Source organism: Mesoplodon densirostris, chromosome 2 (genome assembly GCF_025265405.1).
Source record: "Mesoplodon densirostris isolate mMesDen1 chromosome 2, mMesDen1 primary haplotype, whole genome shotgun sequence".
Classification (NCBI taxonomy): domain Eukaryota; kingdom Metazoa; phylum Chordata; class Mammalia; order Artiodactyla; family Ziphiidae; genus Mesoplodon; species Mesoplodon densirostris.
Genome location: NC_082662.1, coordinates 52,546,232 through 52,568,841, shown reverse-complemented (window position 1 = coordinate 52,568,841; position 22,610 = coordinate 52,546,232). Strand labels below are relative to the sequence as shown.

Here is a 22,610-nt window from a genome sequence, read left to right as displayed (position 1 = left end):
AATAAAGTGAATCAGCTATACATATACGTATATCCCCATATCCCCTCCCTCTTGCGTCTCCCTCCCACCCTCCCTATCCCATCCCTCTAGGTGGTCACAAAGCACGGAGCTGATCTCCCTGTGCTATGTGGCTGCTTCCCACTAGTATCTATTTTACATTTGGGAGTGTATATATGTCCAAGCCACTCTGTCACTTCATCCCAGCTTACCCTTCCCCCTCCCCATGTCCTCAAGTCCATTCTCTATGTCTGCGTCTTTATTCCTGTCCTGCCCCTAGGTTCTTCAGAACCATTTTTTTTTCCACATCTTCATTGGAGTATAATTGCTTAACAGTGTTGTGTTAGTTGCTGCTGTAGAGCAAAGTGAATCAGCTTTGAGTGGACCATCTTTTCACAGCCTTTCTCCTGCCTCTCCAAGCAGTACTGCCCCTCAAGACTCCAACTGCCAGTCAGAAGTGAACTACCACCTGTTGGAGATCTTGAAGATGGCACTAAGGGCAGCCAAGGGCAAACTCAACATGGAGAATCTCAACCTGAGTTTTCGAAAAGAAGATCGTTCGTTCTCTGGCTACCTGCCCCAACCCAAGGTAACCAAAATTAGATTTCAGATTCAGTCATCTCTAGAAGGCTACCTTGGGGCACTAGGGTTATAGTAAGAAGGCACCATTATATTATTCACTAAGAATAATACATACTGAGATACATAACTGGCTAGCTTTGAAAGTAGGAGTGCATATATACTATGTAGGTTCCAGGAGCATTTATATAATGTAAGTTCAATATTTATAGTGTAAGTCTAATAATCATTTCCCAAATTTCAATCAACCAGGAGGAAAGTGATGTGCTAAAGAAAACAGAATGTTTACAGTAAAAGATTTCCTCTTCCTGTTTTTACAACTAATCCTTATATGATAAATCGGCCATCCCTTTGGAAATCAAGCAATATCTTGTTTAATAGAAATTTAAAAGTGATTAGAAGACACTAAAATAAAAATTCAAATTAAAAATATAGAAGGCACAGTTATGATCTGTGTTCTGCCTGTGGATTACATTTTATAACTGTTTTTTTTCTGTGCCCAAGAGGAGAAAAACAAGAGAGAAAAGGAATTGTGAAATGTGCAGAATTGGTCCAGGAATTACTTACACTGGGCTATGTTTTATGCTAACAATAGACAATATGACAATACCAAATAATCTTTCACAATGGAAAAGAAATATTTTTCTAAGGCCAAGTGTTCATTTCTCACACCCTCTACCAGCTTCCAGTGAGGTCAGCAGGTGGTACTCTGTTCCTTAGGGACACCAAATTGTAGGGACTGATGGGATTTATTGCTGACAGAGATTGGCATGCTGTTTGGGAGCATTAATTAACATTGCAGATATGTTTCCTGAAAGAGGATCCAGACCCATATAACTCATGTGCTGTCTTTAGCCAGACAAACTCCAGTCATGAGGTTACCTTGGATAATGACCACTGTTACTGCAATTCCATTCACAACAACTTTCACCTCCAAGCTTTACTGAGTTCTTCCTACAGTGCCAAACACTGCACTAAATGCTCTACTTACATTAACTCATTTAACACTTACAAATAAGTACAAGATCTAGGTAGATGTTATAATACCCATTTAATAAATGAAAAACAACAACAACGGAGTCTCAGAGAAGCCAACTGAATCTCTCAAGGACCACAGCCAACAAGAGGCAGAGCCAGGATTCAAAATACAGATGAATACTGGAAATTGAGACACAATTGGAACTCCAATAGGCAGAATATATCTGGAAGGATATATTTGGAAGGAGTCCAGGATACAGGAGTTAGAATTCCAGAGGAATAGAAGGAATTGGAATTTACAGACCCCCAAAACAAAAACTTCCTATAGGAAAGATTGGAAAATGCCTTTCATCCAGGTAAACAGGAATTAAGAATTGAGAGAGTCAGAGAATTCAGAAGAACAAGTGATGTTTACTAAGGAAGCAAGGACACAACATACTGAAAGTGGATTCTTATTCTAGGACAGAAGTAACTTTCTCTGTGCTTACATTTATACAGTCAACTAACCATGCAAAGGCAAAGCACATGATAGTGTGTACATGTGTGTGTGCATGTAGATTGTATACATGAATATTAAACATGCAAGCCTGTTTCACTAGAAGAGGGAGACAACACTACAGGAGATTGCACACATCATAAATGGCCTTCATTATGTTATTGAGAAGATCAGTGGAAATTGACTAAGAAGGAACCATTTCTTGTTAGATTGGAAAATACATAACAGCATCAGTGAAGCTTGAATGTTCTCAGATGCCCTGGTGGAATGGTACATAAATGACTTGAAAATCAAAATAAATTTACTGAAACTCTTTTTAGCCTCAGATTTTCCATCTGGAAAAACTGGGTTCCAAATATCTTACCTCCCGTGTCTATTGTGAGGATTAAGCAAGATAAGTATGTAAAGGTACTTAGTATACTGTCTGATATATGAGGCACTCAGTAAATAGGTTTCCCTTATATTAAAAAAAAAAAATCTGTGGTGAAATTATCACTGCAAAATAGCCTAAGGAAGGAGGACCTTTCCCAGGGTCAAGCGATAGCCACATTGAATGCTGGCTATCAGAGCGGGCCCTGAATGTCCTCCACCCTGAGCTGGCCCTGAAAGTTTAAATTTGTGGTTCATATCCAAGGAAATAGGGCACATTTTCCTTGAAGCTGGTCTGCCTCTCATGAGCCATCTGGCATCTCTTAAGACATCTGGAACTCATTCAAAGTATATTACAGTTCTGGGAGGCATGGCAAATAGAATTCTGTTTCCCCAGAACGTGAGACAAATTGAGGCCCAACAGACACTGGACATGGCAAGCAGCAGTGATTGCACCCCAACATACTTGTTCCTGGATGCAGGACTTCCGAGGAGACTGGGAAAGGCCATCTGAGTTGGAAGGGTTTCACAGACCTCCTTAAGTTTCTCACGAAATTTATGCACCCCGTGCTGAGGGGAAAAAGAGCACATCCTCACAGCCAATATTTCAGATGGCTCAGAGGTCATTTGCCTCTACTCAGATAAATAAATGCAGTTTTGAAGGGTGATCTATGGGTCTTGTCACTCGAATCAATGGCACTGTCGCCATTCTCAAAGAAGAGTATAAAAACGTATCTAATATCTGTCATCCTCATTCTGTCGACTCACTCATTCTGTTCCTCTATCACATTTTTGACGCAATGATGGCTCAGGAAGAATTCCTGAGGCAACATGGATCCACATACATTTATTTATTAACTTCCCTGACCATTATTCAAATCAGGTGTAGAGTGAATAGTCTGTAGAACCTAAGAAGTTTCCAAGCATGCAGGCTCAGTTTAACACTTTTATACATAATCCATATTCTTTCATCTTCTTTCTGCTCTACATCACAAAGACCTCCCGAACTACTTGCAGACCTTCCTGCCAGGAGGAGCTGCTAGAACACAGGTTGCTCTACCTCTAATTACTCTTGCTTCATTTTCATGCAACTTCCTCATTATCATCAAGAGAGAGTCCCTTTACTTAGGAAACTGGGGCTTGTGAATGTGAGGTTCACGCCTATGGCAAGACTACAGCTATGACACTAGTTTACCAAGTGACCAGAACTGTAAGACTTTCTTCTGCAGTTTGCCAGACTCCTTTTTTGTACTTAGTTGTTTCTATATCAGTACACTCTGCCCTAAAATGATAAATGGTTTCTACTAGCTTCAAATCATTCCCTTCTTCCAAAGCAATAGCCAGATTTCTGAACAATATGGCATGTTTATTCTTACATTCAACATATTAATCACTCAATGTGTTCTGTGTGATAAGACACTAAGGACAGCAAACTATTAAGATTTCAGTTCCAGAGTTCTCCAGGAGCTCAGGGAAAAGGTAATGTTTTAAACATGATACAATTCTATATGTAAAAGGCAGTGATGGCAGTAAATTTGAACACAGAGAAGGAACACCAACCTAGCCTCACCCAAAAACTCAAGAGGAGATGATGCAAATACTGAATCTTAGAGGACGTGTGAATTTGGCAAAGAACTGGGGGAGAGCAGAGGAAGGGACAGGAAAGGTATTCTAGGTAAAAGGTGCAATGTGAAATGTCACTGAAGTAAGAGAGAACATGGCTAATTCAGGGAACTGTAAGCCATTTCATATAGGCAGAGCACAGTAAATATATTGTGGCTGGGGATGGTGGGAGATGCTGCTCAAGTTGATGTTAGAATGAAAAGGAGGAACTTGTTTTTGAAGGGTCTTTCTAAGAAGTGTGAACTTTATCCTAAAGCCCCAGTGGAATCATTGAAGGATATTAAACAAATGAGTGATATGGTCAAATTTGAAATTTGAAAAGAGCGCTCTAATAGAATGTGGAGAGTTAGAGGCAGAGAGAACCTTTAAAAGACTGTTCCAGTCATTCAAGCAAGAAATTATGAGGTTTTAGACCAGGGTAGTAGCAGGAGGGATGGCAATATTAAGGAGATAGAAAAGTAGGTCTTGGTGATTTAATTACACGTAGGTCCTGAATTCAGAGGAATCAAAAATGACTCCCAAGGTTCTGGCTTTGGCAACTTGGTAGGTGGTGGTACCGTTCTCTGAGATAGGAAACAAAAAATCAGTAGTTGGGGAGGTAAAGGAAAGGATGATGAGTTCAGTTTTGAACGTGTTGATGTAGGTTGAGAGCTTAAAGCTAAATGATTTAAGGGTCTTCAGTATGGAGTTGAACCCTTGGGAGTAATTAGGATTACTCAAGGACATAATGGAAAGTGAGAAGGGAAGGTTGAGGAGGATGCCCATTGTTAAGGAGTAGGTAGAGGAAGACAAGCCAAGAAAGGAGACTAAAAATAATCAAAAGAAATATGGCAGTGGTCAAGAAAGCTTAGAGAATAGATTTATGGAAGTATGGCATGATCAGCCATGTCACATGCTGCAAAGAGATCATCTGTAATCAGGACTCAAAAGTATTCATTAAATTTGAAACTGTGGAGGTTACTAATGACTTGGTAAACACAATTTAAGTAGAGTGATGGGGTAAACTGCAAATGGAACCATAAATGGGAAGGGAGGAAGTTGAGAGAGCATCTGTGCATCACTCTCTCGAGGAGCATTTTGAGGAAATGAATATTTATTTTACATGTCATTTCCTAAATAACATAAATATTTTATTTACATTTGATTTTTAAAATGTCGTTATTGAACAGAAGAAACTATACATAGCCAAATATTTTCTTATTGAACAAGGGACATCCTAATGAATATGGATTTTTAAAATAATCCTAGATAACATTAAATTGCCAGGATTTTCTGGTAGATGTTTCTATTGCTCTTCCACAACTGTCAGCAGTCAGTTCCTAGCTATCAATCAATCTGCTTCTAGGAACCCTGATGTACTATTTCTAATCTGCTGTTCATTTAGCCTGGAGCAAAATTCAATGTTGCCAGAAGTAAATAAACTGTTTTTAGAATAACCTCTTAATATTGATGCTTAAAAATACACTAATATGGGCTTCCCTGGTAGCACAGTGGTTGAGAGTCTGCCTGCCAATGCAGGGGACACGGGTTCGTGCCTCAGTCTAGGAAGATCCCACATGCTGTAGAGTGGCTGGGCCCATGAGCCATGGCCGCTGAGCCTGCGCATCCAGAGCCTGCACTCCGGCCACAACAGTGAGAGGGCCACGTACCGAAAAAAAAAAAAAAAAAAAAAAAAAAAACGCTAATATGCTCTAATCATGAGGATAAGTCTATTTTTATTTATTGAGTAAAATGGCATAATGTGACTAATTTCTACCTCTCTCAATTTATATTTTTCCAACCTATGCCCATACACATTCCACTCTTCAGGACATTCAATTCATTCATTCATTCCTAATTCATCCATGTATTCATTTATTCAATAACTATTTTTCAACACTGTGCTAGGAATGGTGATAGGAAAATGAAGGAGACACAATTCCAGCCCTCAGTAAACCACTGTCTTTTAGAGAAGTTCTCATGAACAGATATTTACTGCCCAGTGAAAAGGGGTATAAAACTATAGTAGGGTGAATTATGCCAAAATACATGCAGTTTATAAAAAGCACCATGCTCTTTCTCACTTATCATTTATACATGCTTTTCTTCTGCCTGGAATTATACTCAACCCCTTTTTCTTCTGGCGAACTATTATTCGTTTTCTTCATGTTTTAAATAGATCTTTTTTTTTTTTTTTTTTTTTTTTTTTTTTGCGGTACGCGGGCCTCTCACTGTTGTGGCCTCTCCCGTTGCAGAGTACAGACTCCTGATGCGCAGGCTCAGCGACCATGGCTCACAGGCCCAGCCGCTCCGCGGCATGTGGGATCTTCCCAGACCGGGGCACGAACCCGTGTCCCCTGTATCGGCAGGTGGACTCTCAACCATTGAGCCACCAGGGAAGCCCTAAATAGATCTTTTTCCTTCCCTGACATACTCTTCTATAGCTAGTAAGTAACATGTGCAAGTTTCTAACCCAGATTGGCTGTTTCCTTGCATAAAGACAAATGAAAATTAGCTTTTTGTCACTGTATTAAAATCTAGGTTATATTATTCAAGTACGGTCAGACCAACAGATCAGGAGGTGATTGCCATTGAAAAGACAGTTTGTTACTCAGCTCCCAAAAGGAGGGGAATGGAACACTGCACAGGCCACATGGGGAAGCACCAGGAGTTAGGAGGAAGAGAGGATGAGGGAAAATGTGGGCAAGAGCCTTTATTGTGGGATGGGTGAGACAAGAGTAAGAAGGCTTAGGATTGGCTAGTTTGAATAATTTCAGTGGGCTCTGGGACATAAGGGCCATTCCTAGTTGCCTAGCACTTGGCCCTTGAGTAATTAGGACATGGAAATAGTGGCCCAAGCGTGAGAGCCTCAATAAAAGAAGTAGTTTGTTTGCAGATGAAAGACACACTTGCAAGCCATTCCTTCACTATCTCTAGGAATTGGCTAGCCCTGTGAGAGAGGCAGTCTCTCCAGAATCAGCAAGGCCCCATGATGTCAAAGCATCAGAATAAAAAGACATGCTTAATACAGTCAGTGTATGGAAACTCCTCTAAAAATAATAATAGTAGCTACAATTTTTCCAAACACTGAATTAGACATTTCTTTTCTTTCCTTTGCCCCTTTCTTCCTTCCTTTACTCCTCCCTTCCTTCTTTTTTCTCTCTTCCTCTCTCTCTTTCTAGTTCTCTTGCTCCCCTTTCTCTCCTTTCCTTCCCTCTTTCTTCTATATCCCTTCTTCTTCCTTTTCCCTGCCTTCCTTTTCTTCATTTCTACAAATATTAATCAAATTCCTACTAAAATCCAAGCATTATTCTAACTGCTTATTTTCTCTTGAGGAGTAGAAAATACTGGTCTTACTTAGTAGATGAAGTAGTTGGGAATAAAAAGGTTCAGTAACTTACTGAGGTCACACAAATCACAGGCAGCATATCCGGTATTCAAAATTAGTCATGTTTTATTCTTAAGTCTCTATGTTTAAACATTATGCTAAACACAGAACACATACTGTGACAACCCTAAAAGTTTGATGTGTTTGAATCTAAGTATCACACACCCACCAACTTCAGAGATTAACTGGTTTGTCAGCTGGACTCAGAAAATATTAAATACTTGGGAAACTGCAATGACCCTTCATTCATCCACCCCACAAATATTAATTGAGCACCTGGTTTCTAGACTAAGTTTCATCATTTATTAACTATGTGACATTGAGAAGGTCACTTAATCTCTCTAAGCCTTGGTTTCCTCATATATAAAATACAGATAGTGATAGTAACCTTACTAATACAACAAGCTCCTTTGGTAAATCAAAGTAGTTGTACAAAAATAGTTTGTAATTTACTTATATAATAAGTGTGTATAATTTCTAGGTCTGGACCACCCATTCCATGGCTGACAAAAATGTAAGATCAGCATTTCAAAGTTCAGTGGCTTCTGAGTAATGAACTATACCTTTGTGTCAAGCCACTAAAAATTTGCTGGTGATGCACATTCAGGTGGACATTCTTGTCCTAAATGGTATCTTAATGGTATAATGCACTCCTGGTTATTAATTCTTTGTCCAAATTATATAAGTTCTAATTATAGGAGGGAAATTCAAATCTTAATTTTATTATATTGAAATTTCAAATCTTTTCTTATTTGCAGATCAGGGCTATATGTAGGAAACATGGATTATATTTGACTTTGAGCCTTCTGGAAACATTACTTAACCATCAAGATTTGGGTTACCAGGACGAAATAAAGTAAGTTGATTTTTTATTCACACAGTCTTTTATTAGAATACCAAACACATAGATCTGTCTTTAGGCTAGAAGTTTTATGTATGAAGCAATCAATTTTATCACCTAAAGACAAAGTTAAGGAATGTTTGCTTATATTAAGAACAGAGGATCTTCTTGGTCATAGAAAAACAAAAGCAGTAAACTTTCACTTCCAGTTTACTGGTAAATGGTAAATCAGATGTACCATTTCACCCTAAATAACTAAAAAATAGGACAAAATATATGAAGCAATATTTTTCAGACTTTGGACATCAGGCAGCATAGAACAGTGATTCCTGAGAGAAGGAAATGAGGTAAGCTCAGTTTACTGAACAAGAAGAGGGATTCCAAACTGAGCCCAGCATTCTCCTTGAGCTAAAGGGACAGAGTATGAAGTTCAGGAAGGCCAAGAAGGCTAGAATGTCCAGTACAAAGTAGCAGCAAGGAGAGATCTCCTAGGGGTACTTTCTGGAGATTTCCAAAGAGTTGCCCTCATGTCTTCATGTGAAGACTTGGCTAATGTATGCATTTGAGGAAACCCAAGGCCAGGGAAAGAAACACCAAAAGAAAAAGGTGGGGAAATTTTTAGATCTCACACAGATTTGGGAATAGTTCATATTTCCACCAATAGAGAGAAACACATGTGGCATTGATTAGCATCCCCAGAAGGGTATTGTGCTGTAGTGAAGCCTAATACATGAGAAATTTGAGTCTCAGAAGGAGAGAAGACAAATAGGGGGAAAGAAAAGAATGTTGAAAAAACAATGGCTGTAAGTTTTCTGAATTTGAAGAAAACTATAAAGACACGGACCTAAGAAGTGTAATGAAATTCAAATATTAGAAATTTGAAGTAAGCCATACCAAGGCTCAACATAATCAGATTGCTTAAACTAGCAGTAAATAAAAAACCTTAAATGCACAAGAGAAAATGACAAATTACATATAGAGCAGCAAAGATAAGAATTACAACAGATTTATCATTAGAAAAGATGTAAGCAATAAGACAGTGGAAAAACAACCTTAAAGTATTGAAGGAAGAAACTATCAATCTGCAATTCTACATCCAGCAAAACTATCTTTCAAAAACTAATGGAAATTAAGACTTTTTTTCACACATACAAAGTTGAGAGAAGTCATAACTATCAGAGCAGCACTACAAGAAATATTAAAAGAAGCCCTCAGGCAGAAGGAAAATAATCATTTTTAATCTACACAAAGAAATGAATAGTACAGGAAAAAATAAATGCCAATGAATAAAAATACATTTTCCTTATTTAAAAAAACCTCTTTAAATAATAATTGACTATTTAAGGCAAAAACAATAACAATGTACTGTGGAGTTTATAACATAATAAAGTGCAACATTTGACAATGGCATACAAGACTGGGAGGGGGAAATAAAATTTTACTGTAAAAAGCTCCTTATACTATTAGCTAAGTAGTAAAATTTTGGTTGAAGGAAGAATGTATTGAGTTAAAAATACTAATAGAGAAGATTAAATGGAATAATCACATGTAAATACTAAGAATAGATCAAAAAAAAGAGGGAAAGAAAACTAACAGGACAAATAGAAAATAAATACAAATAAAACTAATAGATTTAAATCTAGCCATATCAATAATTACAATAAGTATTAATGATTCAAATGCATCAATTAAAAGGAGGCAATTTTCAGGGACTTCCCTGGTGGTGCAGTGGTTAAGACTCTGTGCTCCCAATGCAGGGGGCCCGGGTTCAATCCCTGGTCAGGGAACTAGATCCCATATGTATGCCACAACTAAGAGTGTGCATGCCACACCTAAGGAGCCGGTGAGCTGCAACTAAGAAGCCACCCTGCCGCAACTCAGGAACCCACTTGCTGCAACTAAGACCTGGTGTAAACAAATAAATAAATTAAATTAAATTAAATTAAAAGGCAGCAATTTTCAGATTTCATTTAAAAATCAAGACCCAACTAAATGCTATCTGAAATGAACCCCTTTAGAATATAAAGACACATAGAAAGTAAAAGGATGGAAAGTGATATACCTTATTAATTCTAATGAAAAGAAAGCTGGGATGGTTACACAAAAGTCAGACAAAGTGGTTTCTAAATCAAGAGGTATTGCCAGAAATTCAATTCATCAAGAGGACATACAAACCTAAATGATCATGCCCTTAATAATATAGCTTCAATTTACATGAAGTAAAAACAAAACTGGAAGAAGGAATAGATTCACAATTATAGTTGGAGAACTGAACATCTTTCTGTCAGTAATTGATAAAACAAGTAGACATAAAATCAGTAAGAATATAGAAGACTTGGACCATATTATCAACTAAATTGATGTAACTGGCAATTACTCCACACAACAGCAGAATACAGATTCCTTTTAAGTGTTCATGAAATATTTAAGGGATAAACCCTATCTACCCTGATCCATAAAACAAGTCTCAGTAAATTTAGAAGGATTAAATCATATAAAATTTGTTTTCTGACCCACCAAAATTAAATTAGAAATCAAAAAACAAAAACAAAATAAAATCTTGGAATTCTCCAAACATTATGAAACTAAACAATACACTTATAAATAACCACTGATCAAAGAAGAAATCACAAGGGAAATTAGACAATATTTTGAACTGAATTAAAATGAAAACACAATACACCAATAATCTTTGTCTTTATTTCTTTTCTTTTTCTTTTTTTCCCCAAACCCACTATATAATACTTTAAGGGAAGGGCTAGAAAGTGGTATACTTAACAAGAGCCTCAGGTCATTCTTTTTTTTTTTAATTTTTGAATTTTATTTTATTCATCTATTTATTTATCTTTTTTTTTTTTTTTTTTTTTTTTTTTTTGCGGTATGCGGGTCTTTCACTGTTGTGGCCTCTCCCATTGCAGAGCACAGGCTCCGGATGCACAGGCTCAGTGGCCATGGCCAACAAGCCCAGCTGCTCCATGGGTTTATTTCTATTTATTTTTATTTATTTCTTTATACAGCAGGTCCTTATTAGTCATCAATTTTATACACATCAGTGTATATATGTCAATCCCAATTGCGCAATTCAACACACCCCCACCCCCACAACCCCGCCGCTTTCCCCCTTGGTGTCCATACGTTTGTTCTCTACATCTGTGTCTCAATTTCTCCCCTGCAAACTGGTTCATCTGTACCATTTTTCTAGGCTCCACATATATGCATTAATATACGATATTTTTCTCTGTCTGGCTTACTTCACTCTGTATGACAGTCTCTACATCCATCCAGGTCTCAACAAATGACCCAATTTCATTCTTTTTTATGGCTGAGTAATATTCCATTGTATATATGTACCACATCTTCTTTATCCATTCGTCTGTCCATGGGTATTTAGGTTGCTTCCATGACCTGGCTATTGTAAATAGTGCTGCAATGAACATTGGGTGCATGTGTCTTTTTGAATTATGGTTTCCTCTGGGTATATGCCCAGTAGTGGGATTGCTGGGTCATATGGTAATTCTATTTTTAGTTTTTTAAGGAACCTCCATACTGTTCTCCACATTGGCTGTATCAAGTTACATTCCGAGCAACAGTGTAAGAGGGTTCCCTCTTCTCCACACCCTCTCCAGCATTTGTTCTTTGTAGATTTTCTGATGATGCCCATTCTAAATGGTGTGAGGTGATACCTCATTGTACTTTTGATTTGCATTTCTCTAATAATTAGTGATGTTGAGCAGCTTTTCATGTGCTTCTTGTCCATCTATATGTCTTCTTTGGAGAAATGTCTATTTAGGTCTTCTGCCTATTTTTAGATTGTGTTGTTTGTTTTTTTAATATTGAACTGCATGAGCTGTTTATATATTTTGGAGATTAATCCTTTGTCCACTGATTCATTTGCAAATATTTTCTCCCGTTCTGAGGGTTGTCTTTTCATCTTGTTTATGGTTTCCTTTGCTGTGCAAAAGGTTTTAAATTTCATTAGGTCCCATTTGTTTATTTTTTATTTATTTCCATTACTCTAGGAGGTGGATCAAAAAAGATCTTGTTGTGATTTATGTCAAAGAGTGTTCTTCCTATGTTTTCCTCTAAGAGTTTTATAGTGTCCGTCTTACATTTAGGTCTCTAATCCATTTTGAGTTTATTTTTCTGTATGGTGTTAGGGAGTGTTCTAATTTCATTCTTTTACATGTAGCTGTCCAGTTTTCCCAGCACCACTTATTGAAGAGACTGTCTTTTCTCCATTGTATATCCTTGCCTCCTATGTCATAGATTACTTGACCAGAGGTGTGTAGGTGTGTCTCTGGGCTTTCTATCCTGTTCCATTGATCTATGTTTCTGGTTTTGTGCCAGCACCATATTGTCTTGATTACTGTAGCTTTATAGTACACTCTGAAGTCAGGGAATCTATTCCTCTGGCTTCGTTTTTTCCATCAAGACTGCTTTGGCTACTCGGGGTCTTTAGTGTCTCCATACAAATATTAAGATTTTTTGTTCTAGTTCCATAAAAAATGCCATTGGTAATTTGATAGGGATTGCATTGAATCTGTAGATTGCTTTGGGAAGTATAGTCATTTTCACAATATTGATTCTTCAAGTCCAAGAACATGGTATATCTCTCCAACTGTTTGTGTCATCTTTAATTTCTTTCATCAGTGGCTTATAGTTTTCTGCATACAGGTCTTTGTCTCCCTAGGTAGGTTTTTCCTAGGTATTTTATTCTTTTTGTTGCAATGGTAAATGGGAGTGTTTCCTTAATTTCTCTTTCACATTTTTCATCATTAATTTATAGGCATGCAAGAGATTTTTGTGCATTAATTTTGTATCCTGCCACTTTACCAAATTCATTGATTAGCTCTAGTAGTTTTCTGGTGGGATCTTTAGGATTCTCTATGCATAGTATCATGTCATCTGCAGACAGTGAGAGTTTTACTTCTTCTTTTCCAATTTGTATTCTTTTTATTTCTTTTTCTTCTCTGATTGCCATGGCTAGGACTTCCAAAACTATGTTGAATAATAGTGGTGAGAGTGGACATCCTTATCTTGTTCCTGATCTTAGAGGAAATGCTTTCAGTTTTTCACCATTGAGAATGATGTTTACTGTGGGTTTGTTGTATATGGGCTTTATTATGTTGAGGTAGGTTCCATCTTTGCCCACTTTCTGGAGAGTTTTTATCATAAATAGGTGTTGAATTTTGTCAAAAGCTTTTTCTGTATCTATTGAGATGATCATATGGTTTTTATTCTTCAATTTGTTAATATGGTGTATCACATTGTTTGATTTGTGTATATTGAAGAATCCTTGCATCCCTGGGATAAATCCCACTTGATCATGCTGTATTATCCTTTTAATGTGTTGTTGAATTCTCTTTGCTAGTATTTGTTGAGGGTTTTTGCATCTATATTCATCCGTGATATTGGTCTGTAGTTTTCTTTTTTTTGTAATATCTTTGTCTGGTTTTGCTATCAGGGTGATGGTGGCCTCATAGAATGAGTTTGGGAGTGTTCCTCCCTCTGCAATTTTTGGGAAGACTTTGAGAAGGATGCGTGTTAGCTCTTCTCTAAATATTTGATAGAATTCACCTGTGAAGCCATATGGTCCTGGACTTTTGTTTGTTGGAAGATTTTTAATCACAGTTTCAATTTCATTACTTGTGATTGGTCTGTTCATATTTTCTATTTCTTCCTGGTTCAGTCTTGGAAGGTTATACCTTTCTAAGAATTTTTCCATTTCTTCCAGGTTGTCCATTTTATTGGCATAGAGTTGCATGTACTTGTCACGTAGGATGCTTTGTATTTCTGTGGTGTCTGTTCTAACTTCTCCTTTTTCGTTTCTAATTTTATTGATTTCATTCCTCTCCCTCTTTTTCTTGATTAGTCTGGCTAATGGTTTATCAATTTTGTTTATCTTCTCAAAGAACCAGCTTTTAGGTATTTTTATGTTTCTTATTGTTTTCGTTGTTTCTATTTCATTTATTTCTGCTCTGATTTTATGATTTCTTTCCTTCTGCTAACTTTGGGTTTTGTTTGTTTTTCTTTCATTAGTTCCTTTAGGTATATGGTTAGATTGTTTATTTGGGATTTTTCTTGTTTCTTGCGGTAGGCTTGTGTAGCTATAAACTTCCCTCTGAGAACTGCTTTTGCTGCATCCCATAAGTTTTGGATTGTCGTGTTTTCATTGTCATTAGTCTCCAGGTATATTTTGATTTCCCCTTTTATTTCTTCAGTGATTTCTTGGTTACTTAGTAACGTATTGTTTATCCTCCATGTTTTTGTGTTTTTTACACTTTTTCCCCTGTAATTCATTTCTAATCTCATAGCATTGTATTCGGAAAAGATGCTTGATATGATTTCAATTGTCTTAAATTTACTGTATGTAAATTTACTGCGGGTGGTGGAAGGGGGAAACATAGGAGCCACGGAGGAGAGCACAGCCACAGGGGTGCAGAGGGCAAAGCGGAGAGATTCCCGCACACAGGATTGGTGCCGACTGGCACTCACCAGCCCGAGAGGCTTGTCTGCTCACCCGCTGGGGCGGGCGTGGCTGGGAGCTGAGGCTCAGGCTTCGGTCAGAATGCAGGGAGAGGACTGGCGGCGTGAACACAACCTGCAGAGGGTTACTGCACCATGGCTAGCCTGGAGGGAGTACAGGGAAAAGTCTGGACCTGGTGAAGAGACAAGAGACTTTTTCTTGCCTCTTTGTTTCCTGGTGTGTGAGGAGAGGGGATTAAGAGCACTGCTTAAAGGAGCTGCAGAGACAGGTGTGAGCCATGGCTATCAGCGTGGACCCCAGAGACGGGCACTAGATGCTAAGTCTGCTGCTGCTGCCACCAAGAATCCTGTGAGCAAGGACAGGTCACTATCCACACTGGCCCTCTCGGGACTCTGTGCAGCCTGCCACTGCCAGGTTCCCGTGATCCAGGGACAACTTCCCCGGGAGAACGAACAGCACGCCTCAGGCTGATGCAATGTTACGCTGCCCTCTGCCACTGCAGGCTCACCCCGCATCTGCACCACTCCCTCCCCCTGGCCTGAGTGTGCCAAAACCCCTGAATCAATGGCTTCTTTAACCCCGTCCTGTCTGAGCAAACAACAGACGCCCTCAGGTGACCTACAGGTAGAGGCGGGGCCAAATCCAAAGCTGAACCCCCGGAGCTGTCCAAGCAAAGAAGAGAAAGGGAAATTTCTCCCAGCAGCCTCAGAAGCAGCAGATTAAAGCTCCACAATCAAATCCATGAACCCTGCTTCTGTGGAATACAGGAATAGACAACAAATAATCCCAAATTGAGAAAGTGGACTTTGGGAGGAAGATAGATCATTTTTTCCCCTTTTCATCTTTTTGTGAGTATGTATGTGTATGCTTCTGTGTGAGATTTTGTCTGTATACCTTTGCTTTCACCATTTGTCCAAGGGTTCTGTCCATCTGTTTTTTTTTTTTTACTTTAAAATTTTTTTCTTAAAATTATTTTTTATTTTAATAACTTTATTTTATTTTATCTTACTTTATTTTATTCTATCCCCTTTCTTTCTTTCTTTTTTCTTTCTTTCTTTCATTTTTTCTGCCTTTTATTCTGAGCCATGTGGAGGACACGGTCTTGGTGCTCCAGCCAGGAATCAGGTCTGTGTCACTGAGGAGAAGAGCCAACTTCAGGACACTGGTCCACAAGAGACCTTCCAGCTCCACGTAATATCAAATAGTGAATATCTCCCAGGGATCTCCATCCCAATGCCAAGACCAAGCTTCACTCAACGACCAGCAAGCTACAGTGCTGAACATCCTATGCCAAACAACTAGCAAGACAGGAACACATCCCCATCCATTAGCAGAGAGGCTGCCTAAAATAATAATAAGGCCACAGACACCCCAAAACACACCACCAGACGTGGACCTGCCCACCAGAAAGACAAGATCTAGCCTCATCCACCAGAACACAGGCACTAGTCCCCTCCACCAGGAAGCCTAAACAACCCACTGAACCAACTTTAGCCACTGGAGACAGACACCAAAAACAACAGGAACTACGAAGCTGCAGCCTGCGAAAAGGATACCCCAAACACAGTATGATAAGCAAAATGAAAAGACAGAAAAACACAGAGCAGATGAAGGAGCAAGGTAAAAACCCACCAGAACTAACAAATGAAGAGGAAATAGGCAGTGTACCTGAAAAAGAATTCGGAATAATGAAAGTAAAGATGATCCAAAATCTTGGAAATAGAATAGAGAAAGGGCAAGAAACATTTTAAAAAGACCTAGAAGAACTAAAGAGGAAACAAGCAATGATGAACAACACAATAAATGAAATTAAAAATACTCCAGAAGGGATCAATAGCAGAATAACTGAGGCAGAAGACCGGATAAGTGAGGTGGAAGATAAAAGAGTGGAAATAACTACTGCAGAGCAGAATAAAGAAAAAAGAATGAAAAGAACTGAGGACAGTCTCAGAGACCTCTGGGACAACATTAAAGGCACCAACATTCAAATTATAGGGGTCCCAGAAGAAGAAGAGAAAAAGAAAGGGACTGAGAAAATATTTGAAGAGATTATAGTTGAAAACGTCCCTAATATGGGAAAGGAAATAGTTAATCAAGTCCAGGAAAAACAGAGTCCCATACATGATAAATCCAAGGAGAAATATGCCAAGACACATATTATTCAAACTATCAAAAATTAAATACAAAGAAAACATATTAAAAGTGGCAAGGGGGGCTTCCCTCGTGGCGCAGTGGTTGAGAGTCCGCCTGCCAATGCAGGGGACACGGGTTCGTGCACCGGTCTGGGAAGATCCCACATGCCGCGGAGCGGCTGGGCCTGTGAGCCATGGCTGCTGAGCCTGTGCTCCGCAACAGGAGAGGCCACAACAGTGAGAGGCCTGCGTACCGCAAAAAAAAAAAAAAAAAAAAAAAGTGGCAAGGGAAAAACAACAAATAACACACAAGGGAATCCCCATCAAGTGAACAGCTGATCTCTCAGCAGAAACTCTGCAAGCGAGAAGGGAGTGGCAGGACATATTTAAAGTGATGAAGGAGAAAAACCTACAACCAAGATTACTCTACCCAGCAACGATCTCATTCAGATTTGATGGAGAAATTAAAACCTTTACAGACAAGCAAAAGCTGAGAGAGACCAGCACCACCAAACCAGATTTACAACAAATGCTAAAGGAACTTCTATAGGAAAGAAACACAAGAGAAGGAAAAGACCTACAATAACAACCCAAAACACTTAAGAAAATGGGAATAGGAACATACATATTGATAATTACCTGAAATGTAAATGGATCAAATTCTCCCACCAAAGACATAGACTGGCTGAATGGATACAAAAACAAGACCCATATATATGTTGTCTACAAGAGACCTACTTCAGACCTAGAGACACATACAGACTGAGGTGAGGGGATGGAAAAAGATATTCCATGCAAATGGAAATCAGAAGAAAGATGGAGTAGCAATTCCCATATCAGAAAAAATGGACTTTAAAATAAAGACTATTACAAGGGACAAAGAAGGACACTACATAATGATCAAGGGAGCGATCCAAGAAGAAGATATAAAAATTGTAAATATTTATGCACCCAACATAGAAGCACCTCAATACATAAGGCAAATACTAACAGCCATAAAAGGAGAAATCGACATTAACACAATCGTAGTAGGGGCTTTAACACCCCACTTCCACCAATGGACAGATCATCAAAAGTGAAAATAAATAAGGAAACACAAGCTTTAAATGATACATTAAACAAGATGGACTTAATTGATATTTATAGGACATTCCATCCAAAAACAACAGAATACACATTTTTCTCAAGTGCTCATGGAATATTCTCCAGGATAGATCATGCCTTGGCTCACAAATCTAGCCTTGGTAAATTTAATAAAATTGAAATCATATCAAGTATCTTTTCTGACCACAACGCTATGAGACTAGATATCAATTAAAGGAAAAGATCTGTAAAAAATACAAACACATGGAGGCTAAACAATACACTACTTAATAACGAAGTGATCACTGAAGAAATCAAAGAGGAAATAAAAAAATACCTAGAAACAAATGACAATGGAGACACAATGACCCAAAACCGATGGGATGTAGCGAAAGCAGTTCTAAGGGGGAAGGTTATAGCAATACAACCCTACATAAAGAAACATGAAACAACTCAAATACACAACCTAACCTTGCACCTAAAGCAATTAGAGAAAGAAGAACAAAAAAAAACAAAGTTAGCAGAAGGAAAGGAATCATAAAGATCAGATCAGAAATAAATGAAAAAGAAATGAAGGAAATGATAGCAAAGATCAATAAAACTAAAAGCTGGTTCTTTGAGAAGATAAACAAAATTGACAAACCATTAGCCAGACTCATCAAGGAAAAAAGGGAGAAGACTCAAATCAATAGAATTAGAAATGAAAAAGGAGAAGTAACAACTGACACTGCAGAAACACAAAAGATCATGAGAGATTACTACAAGCAACTCTATGCCAATAAAATGGACAACCTGGAAGAAATGGACAAATTCTTAGAAATGCACAACCTTCCAAGACTGAACCAGGAAGAAATAGAAAATATGAACAGACCAATCACAAGCACTGGAATTGAAAATGTGATTAAAAATCTTCCAACAAACAAAAGCCCAGGACCAGATGGCTTCACAGGCGAATTCTGTCAAACATTTAGAGAAGAGCTAACACCTATCCTTCTCAAACTCTTCCAAAATATAGCAGAGGGAGGAGCACTCCCAAACTCATTCTACGAGGCCACCATCACCCTGATACCAAAACCAGACAAAGATGTCACAAAGAAAGAAAACTACAGGCCAATATCACTGATGAACATAGATGCAAAAATCATCAACAAAATACTAACAAACAGAATCCAACAGCACATTAAAAGGATCATACACCATGATCGAGTGGGGTTTATTCCAGGAATTCAAGGATTATTCAATATATGCAAATCAATCAACGTGATATACCATATTAACAAACTGAAGGAAAAAAAAATATGATCATCTCAATAGATGGAGAGAAATCTTTCGACAAAATTCAACACCCATTTATGGTAAAAACCCTGTAGAAAGTAGTCATAGAGAGAAGTTCCCTCAACATAATAAAGGCCATATATGACAAACCCACAGCCAACATCATCCTCCATGGTGAAAAACTGAAACCATTTCCACTAAGATCAGGAAAAAGACAAGGTTGCCCACTCTCACCACTATTATTCAACATAGTTTTGGAAGTTTTAGCCACAGCAATCAGAGAAGAAAAGGAAATAAAAGGAATCCAAATCAGAAAAGAAGAAGTAAAGCTGTCACTGTTTGCAGATGACATGATACTATACATAGAAAACCCTAAAGTTGCTACCAGAAAACTACTAGAGCTAATCAATGAATTTGGTAAAGTAACAGGATACAAAATTAATGCACAGAAATATCTTGCATTCCTATACATGAATGATGAAATATCTCAAAGAGAAATTAAGGAAACACTCCCATTTACCATTACAAAAAAAAAAAGAATAAAATACCTAGGAATAAACCTACCTACAGAGACAAAAGACCTATATGCTGAAAACTATAAGCCACTGATGAAAGAAATTAAAGATGACACAAACAGATGGACAGATATACCATGTTCTTGGATTGGAAGAATCAACATTGTGAAAACGACTATACTACCCAAAGCAATCTACAGATTCAGTGCAATCCCTATCAAACTACCAATGGGGTTTTTCACAGAACTAGAAAAAATTTTTTTCACAATTTGTATGGAAACACAAAAGACCCCGAATAGCCAAACAATCTTGTGAAAGAAAAATGCAGTTGGTGGAATCGGGCTCCCTGACTTCAGACTATACTACAAAGCTTAAGTAATCAAGACAGTATGGGACTGGCACACAAACAGAAATATAGATCAATGGAACAGGATAGAAAGCCCAGAGATAAACCCACACACATATGGTCACCTTATCTTTGATAAGGGAGGCAAGAATATACAGTGGAGAAAAGACATCCTTTTCAATAAGTGGTGCTGGGGAAACTGGACAGATACATGTAAAAGAATGAAATTAGAACACTCCCTAATACCATACACAAAAATAAACTCCAAATGGATTAAAGACCTAAATGTAATGCCAGACACTATCAAACTCTTAGAGGAAAACATAGGCAGAACACTCTATGATGACTAAATCATGGCAAGATCCTTTTTGACCTACCTCCTAGAGAAATGGAAATAAACCCAAAAATAAACAAATGGGACCTAATGAAACTTAAAAGCTTTAGCACAGTAAAGGAAACCATAAACAGGATGAAAAGACAACCCCCAGAATGTGAGAATATATTTGCAAATGAAGCAACTGACAAAAGATTAATCTCCAAAATTTACAAGCAGCTCATGTAGCTCAATATCAAGAAAACAAAAAACCCAATCCAAAAATGGACAGAAAACCTAAATACACATTTCTCCAAAGAAGATATACAGATTGCCAACAAACACATGATAGGATGCTCAACATCACTAATCATTAGAGAAATGCAAAGCAAAACTATAATGAGATATCATCTCACACTGCTCAGAATGGCCAGCATCAAAAATGTACAAACAATAAATGCTGGAGAGCATGTGGAGAAATGGGAACCCTCTTGCACTGTCGGTGGGAATGTAAATTGATACAGCCACTATGGAGAACGGTATGGAGGTTCCTTAAAAAACTACAAATAGAACTACCATATGACCCAGCAATCCCACTATTGGACATATACCCTGAGAAAACCATAATTCAAAAACCGTTATGTACCACAATGTTCACTGCAGGTCTATTTACAATAGCCAGGACATGGAAACATCCTACGTGTCCATTGACAGGTGAATGGATAAAGAAGATGTGACACATATATACAATGGAATATTACTCAGCCATAAAAATAAAAGAAATTGAGTTATTTGTAGTGAGGTGGATGGACCTAGAGTCTGTCATAGAGAGTGAAGTAAGTCAGAAGGAGAAAAAAATACAGTATGCTAACACATATATATGGAATCTAAAAAAAAAAAAATGGTCATGAAGAACCTGGGTGCAAGACAGGAATAAAGACACAGACCTTCTAGAGAATGGACTTGAGGACACGGGTGGGGGAAGGGTAAGCTGGGACAAAGTGAGAGAGTGGCATGGACATATATACACTACCAAATGTAAAATAGATAGCTTGTGGGAAGTAGCTGCATAGCACAGGGAGATTGGCTCGGTGCTTGGTGACCACCTAGAGGGGTGGGATAGAGAGTGTTGGAGGGAGGGAAATGCAAGAGGGAAGAGGTATGGGGATATATGTATATGTGTAACTGATTCACTTTGTTATAAAGCAGAAACTAACACACCATTCTAAAGCAATTATACTCCAATAAAGATGTTAAAATAAATAAATAAATAAATAAAATAAAAAATCTCAAAATTAATTAAAGACCTAAATATAAGGCCAGAGAGTATAAAACTTTTAGAGGAAAACAAAGGCAGAACACTCTTTGACATAAATTGCAGCAAGATCTTTTTTGACCCACCTCCTAGAGTCATGAAAATAAAAACAAAAATAAACAAATGGGATCTAAGTAAACTTAAAAGCTTTTGCACAGCAAGGAAACCATAAACAGCATGAAAAGACAACCCTCATAATGGGAGAAAATATTTGCAAATGAAGCAACAAACAAGGGATCCATATCCAAAATATACAAACAACTCCTGCAGTTCAATATCAAAATAAATAAATAAAATAACAATCAAATAATGGAAGAACCTCTATATTGACATTTCTCCAAAGAAGATGTATGGGTGGCCAAAAAGCACATGAAAAGATGCTCAGTGTCACTAATTATTAGAGAAATGCAAATCAAAACTACAGTGAGGTATCATCTCACACCAGTCAGAATGGCCATCATCAAAAAATCTACAAAAAATTAATGCTGGAGAGGGTGTGGAGAAAAGGGAATGCTCTTACAGTGTTGGTGGGAACGTAAACTGATACAGCCACTATGGAGAACAGTACGGAGGTTCCTTAAGAAACTGAAAAGAGAATTAACGTATGACCCAGCAATCCCACTACTGGATATACTCCCAGAAAACCATAATTCAAAAGGATACATGTGGGAGTTCCCTGGTGCAGAGTGGTTAAGAATCTGCCTGCCAGTGCAGGGGACACATGTTCAAGCCCTGGTCTGAGAAGATCCCACATGCTATGGAGCAACTAAGCCCATGCGCCACAACTATTGAGCCTGCACTCTAGAGCCCACAAGCCACAACTACTGAGCCCGCGTGCCACAACTACTGAAGCCCGCACACCTAGAGCCCATGCTCCACAACAAGAGAAGTCAC

The 22,610-nt window shown here is 38.1% G+C and overlaps 1 protein-coding gene across 1 annotated transcript in view; it reads left to right on the top strand.

The window, feature by feature from the left end:
* Positions 1–22,610, top strand: part of C2H1orf87 (chromosome 2 C1orf87 homolog) — an 89,337-nt gene that overhangs the window by 47,808 nt on the left and 18,919 nt on the right. The window contains 2 exon segments of the mRNA XM_060119356.1: positions 421–586; positions 8,168–8,265. Coding sequence (XP_059975339.1) covers positions 421–586; positions 8,168–8,265 — 264 coding nt within the window.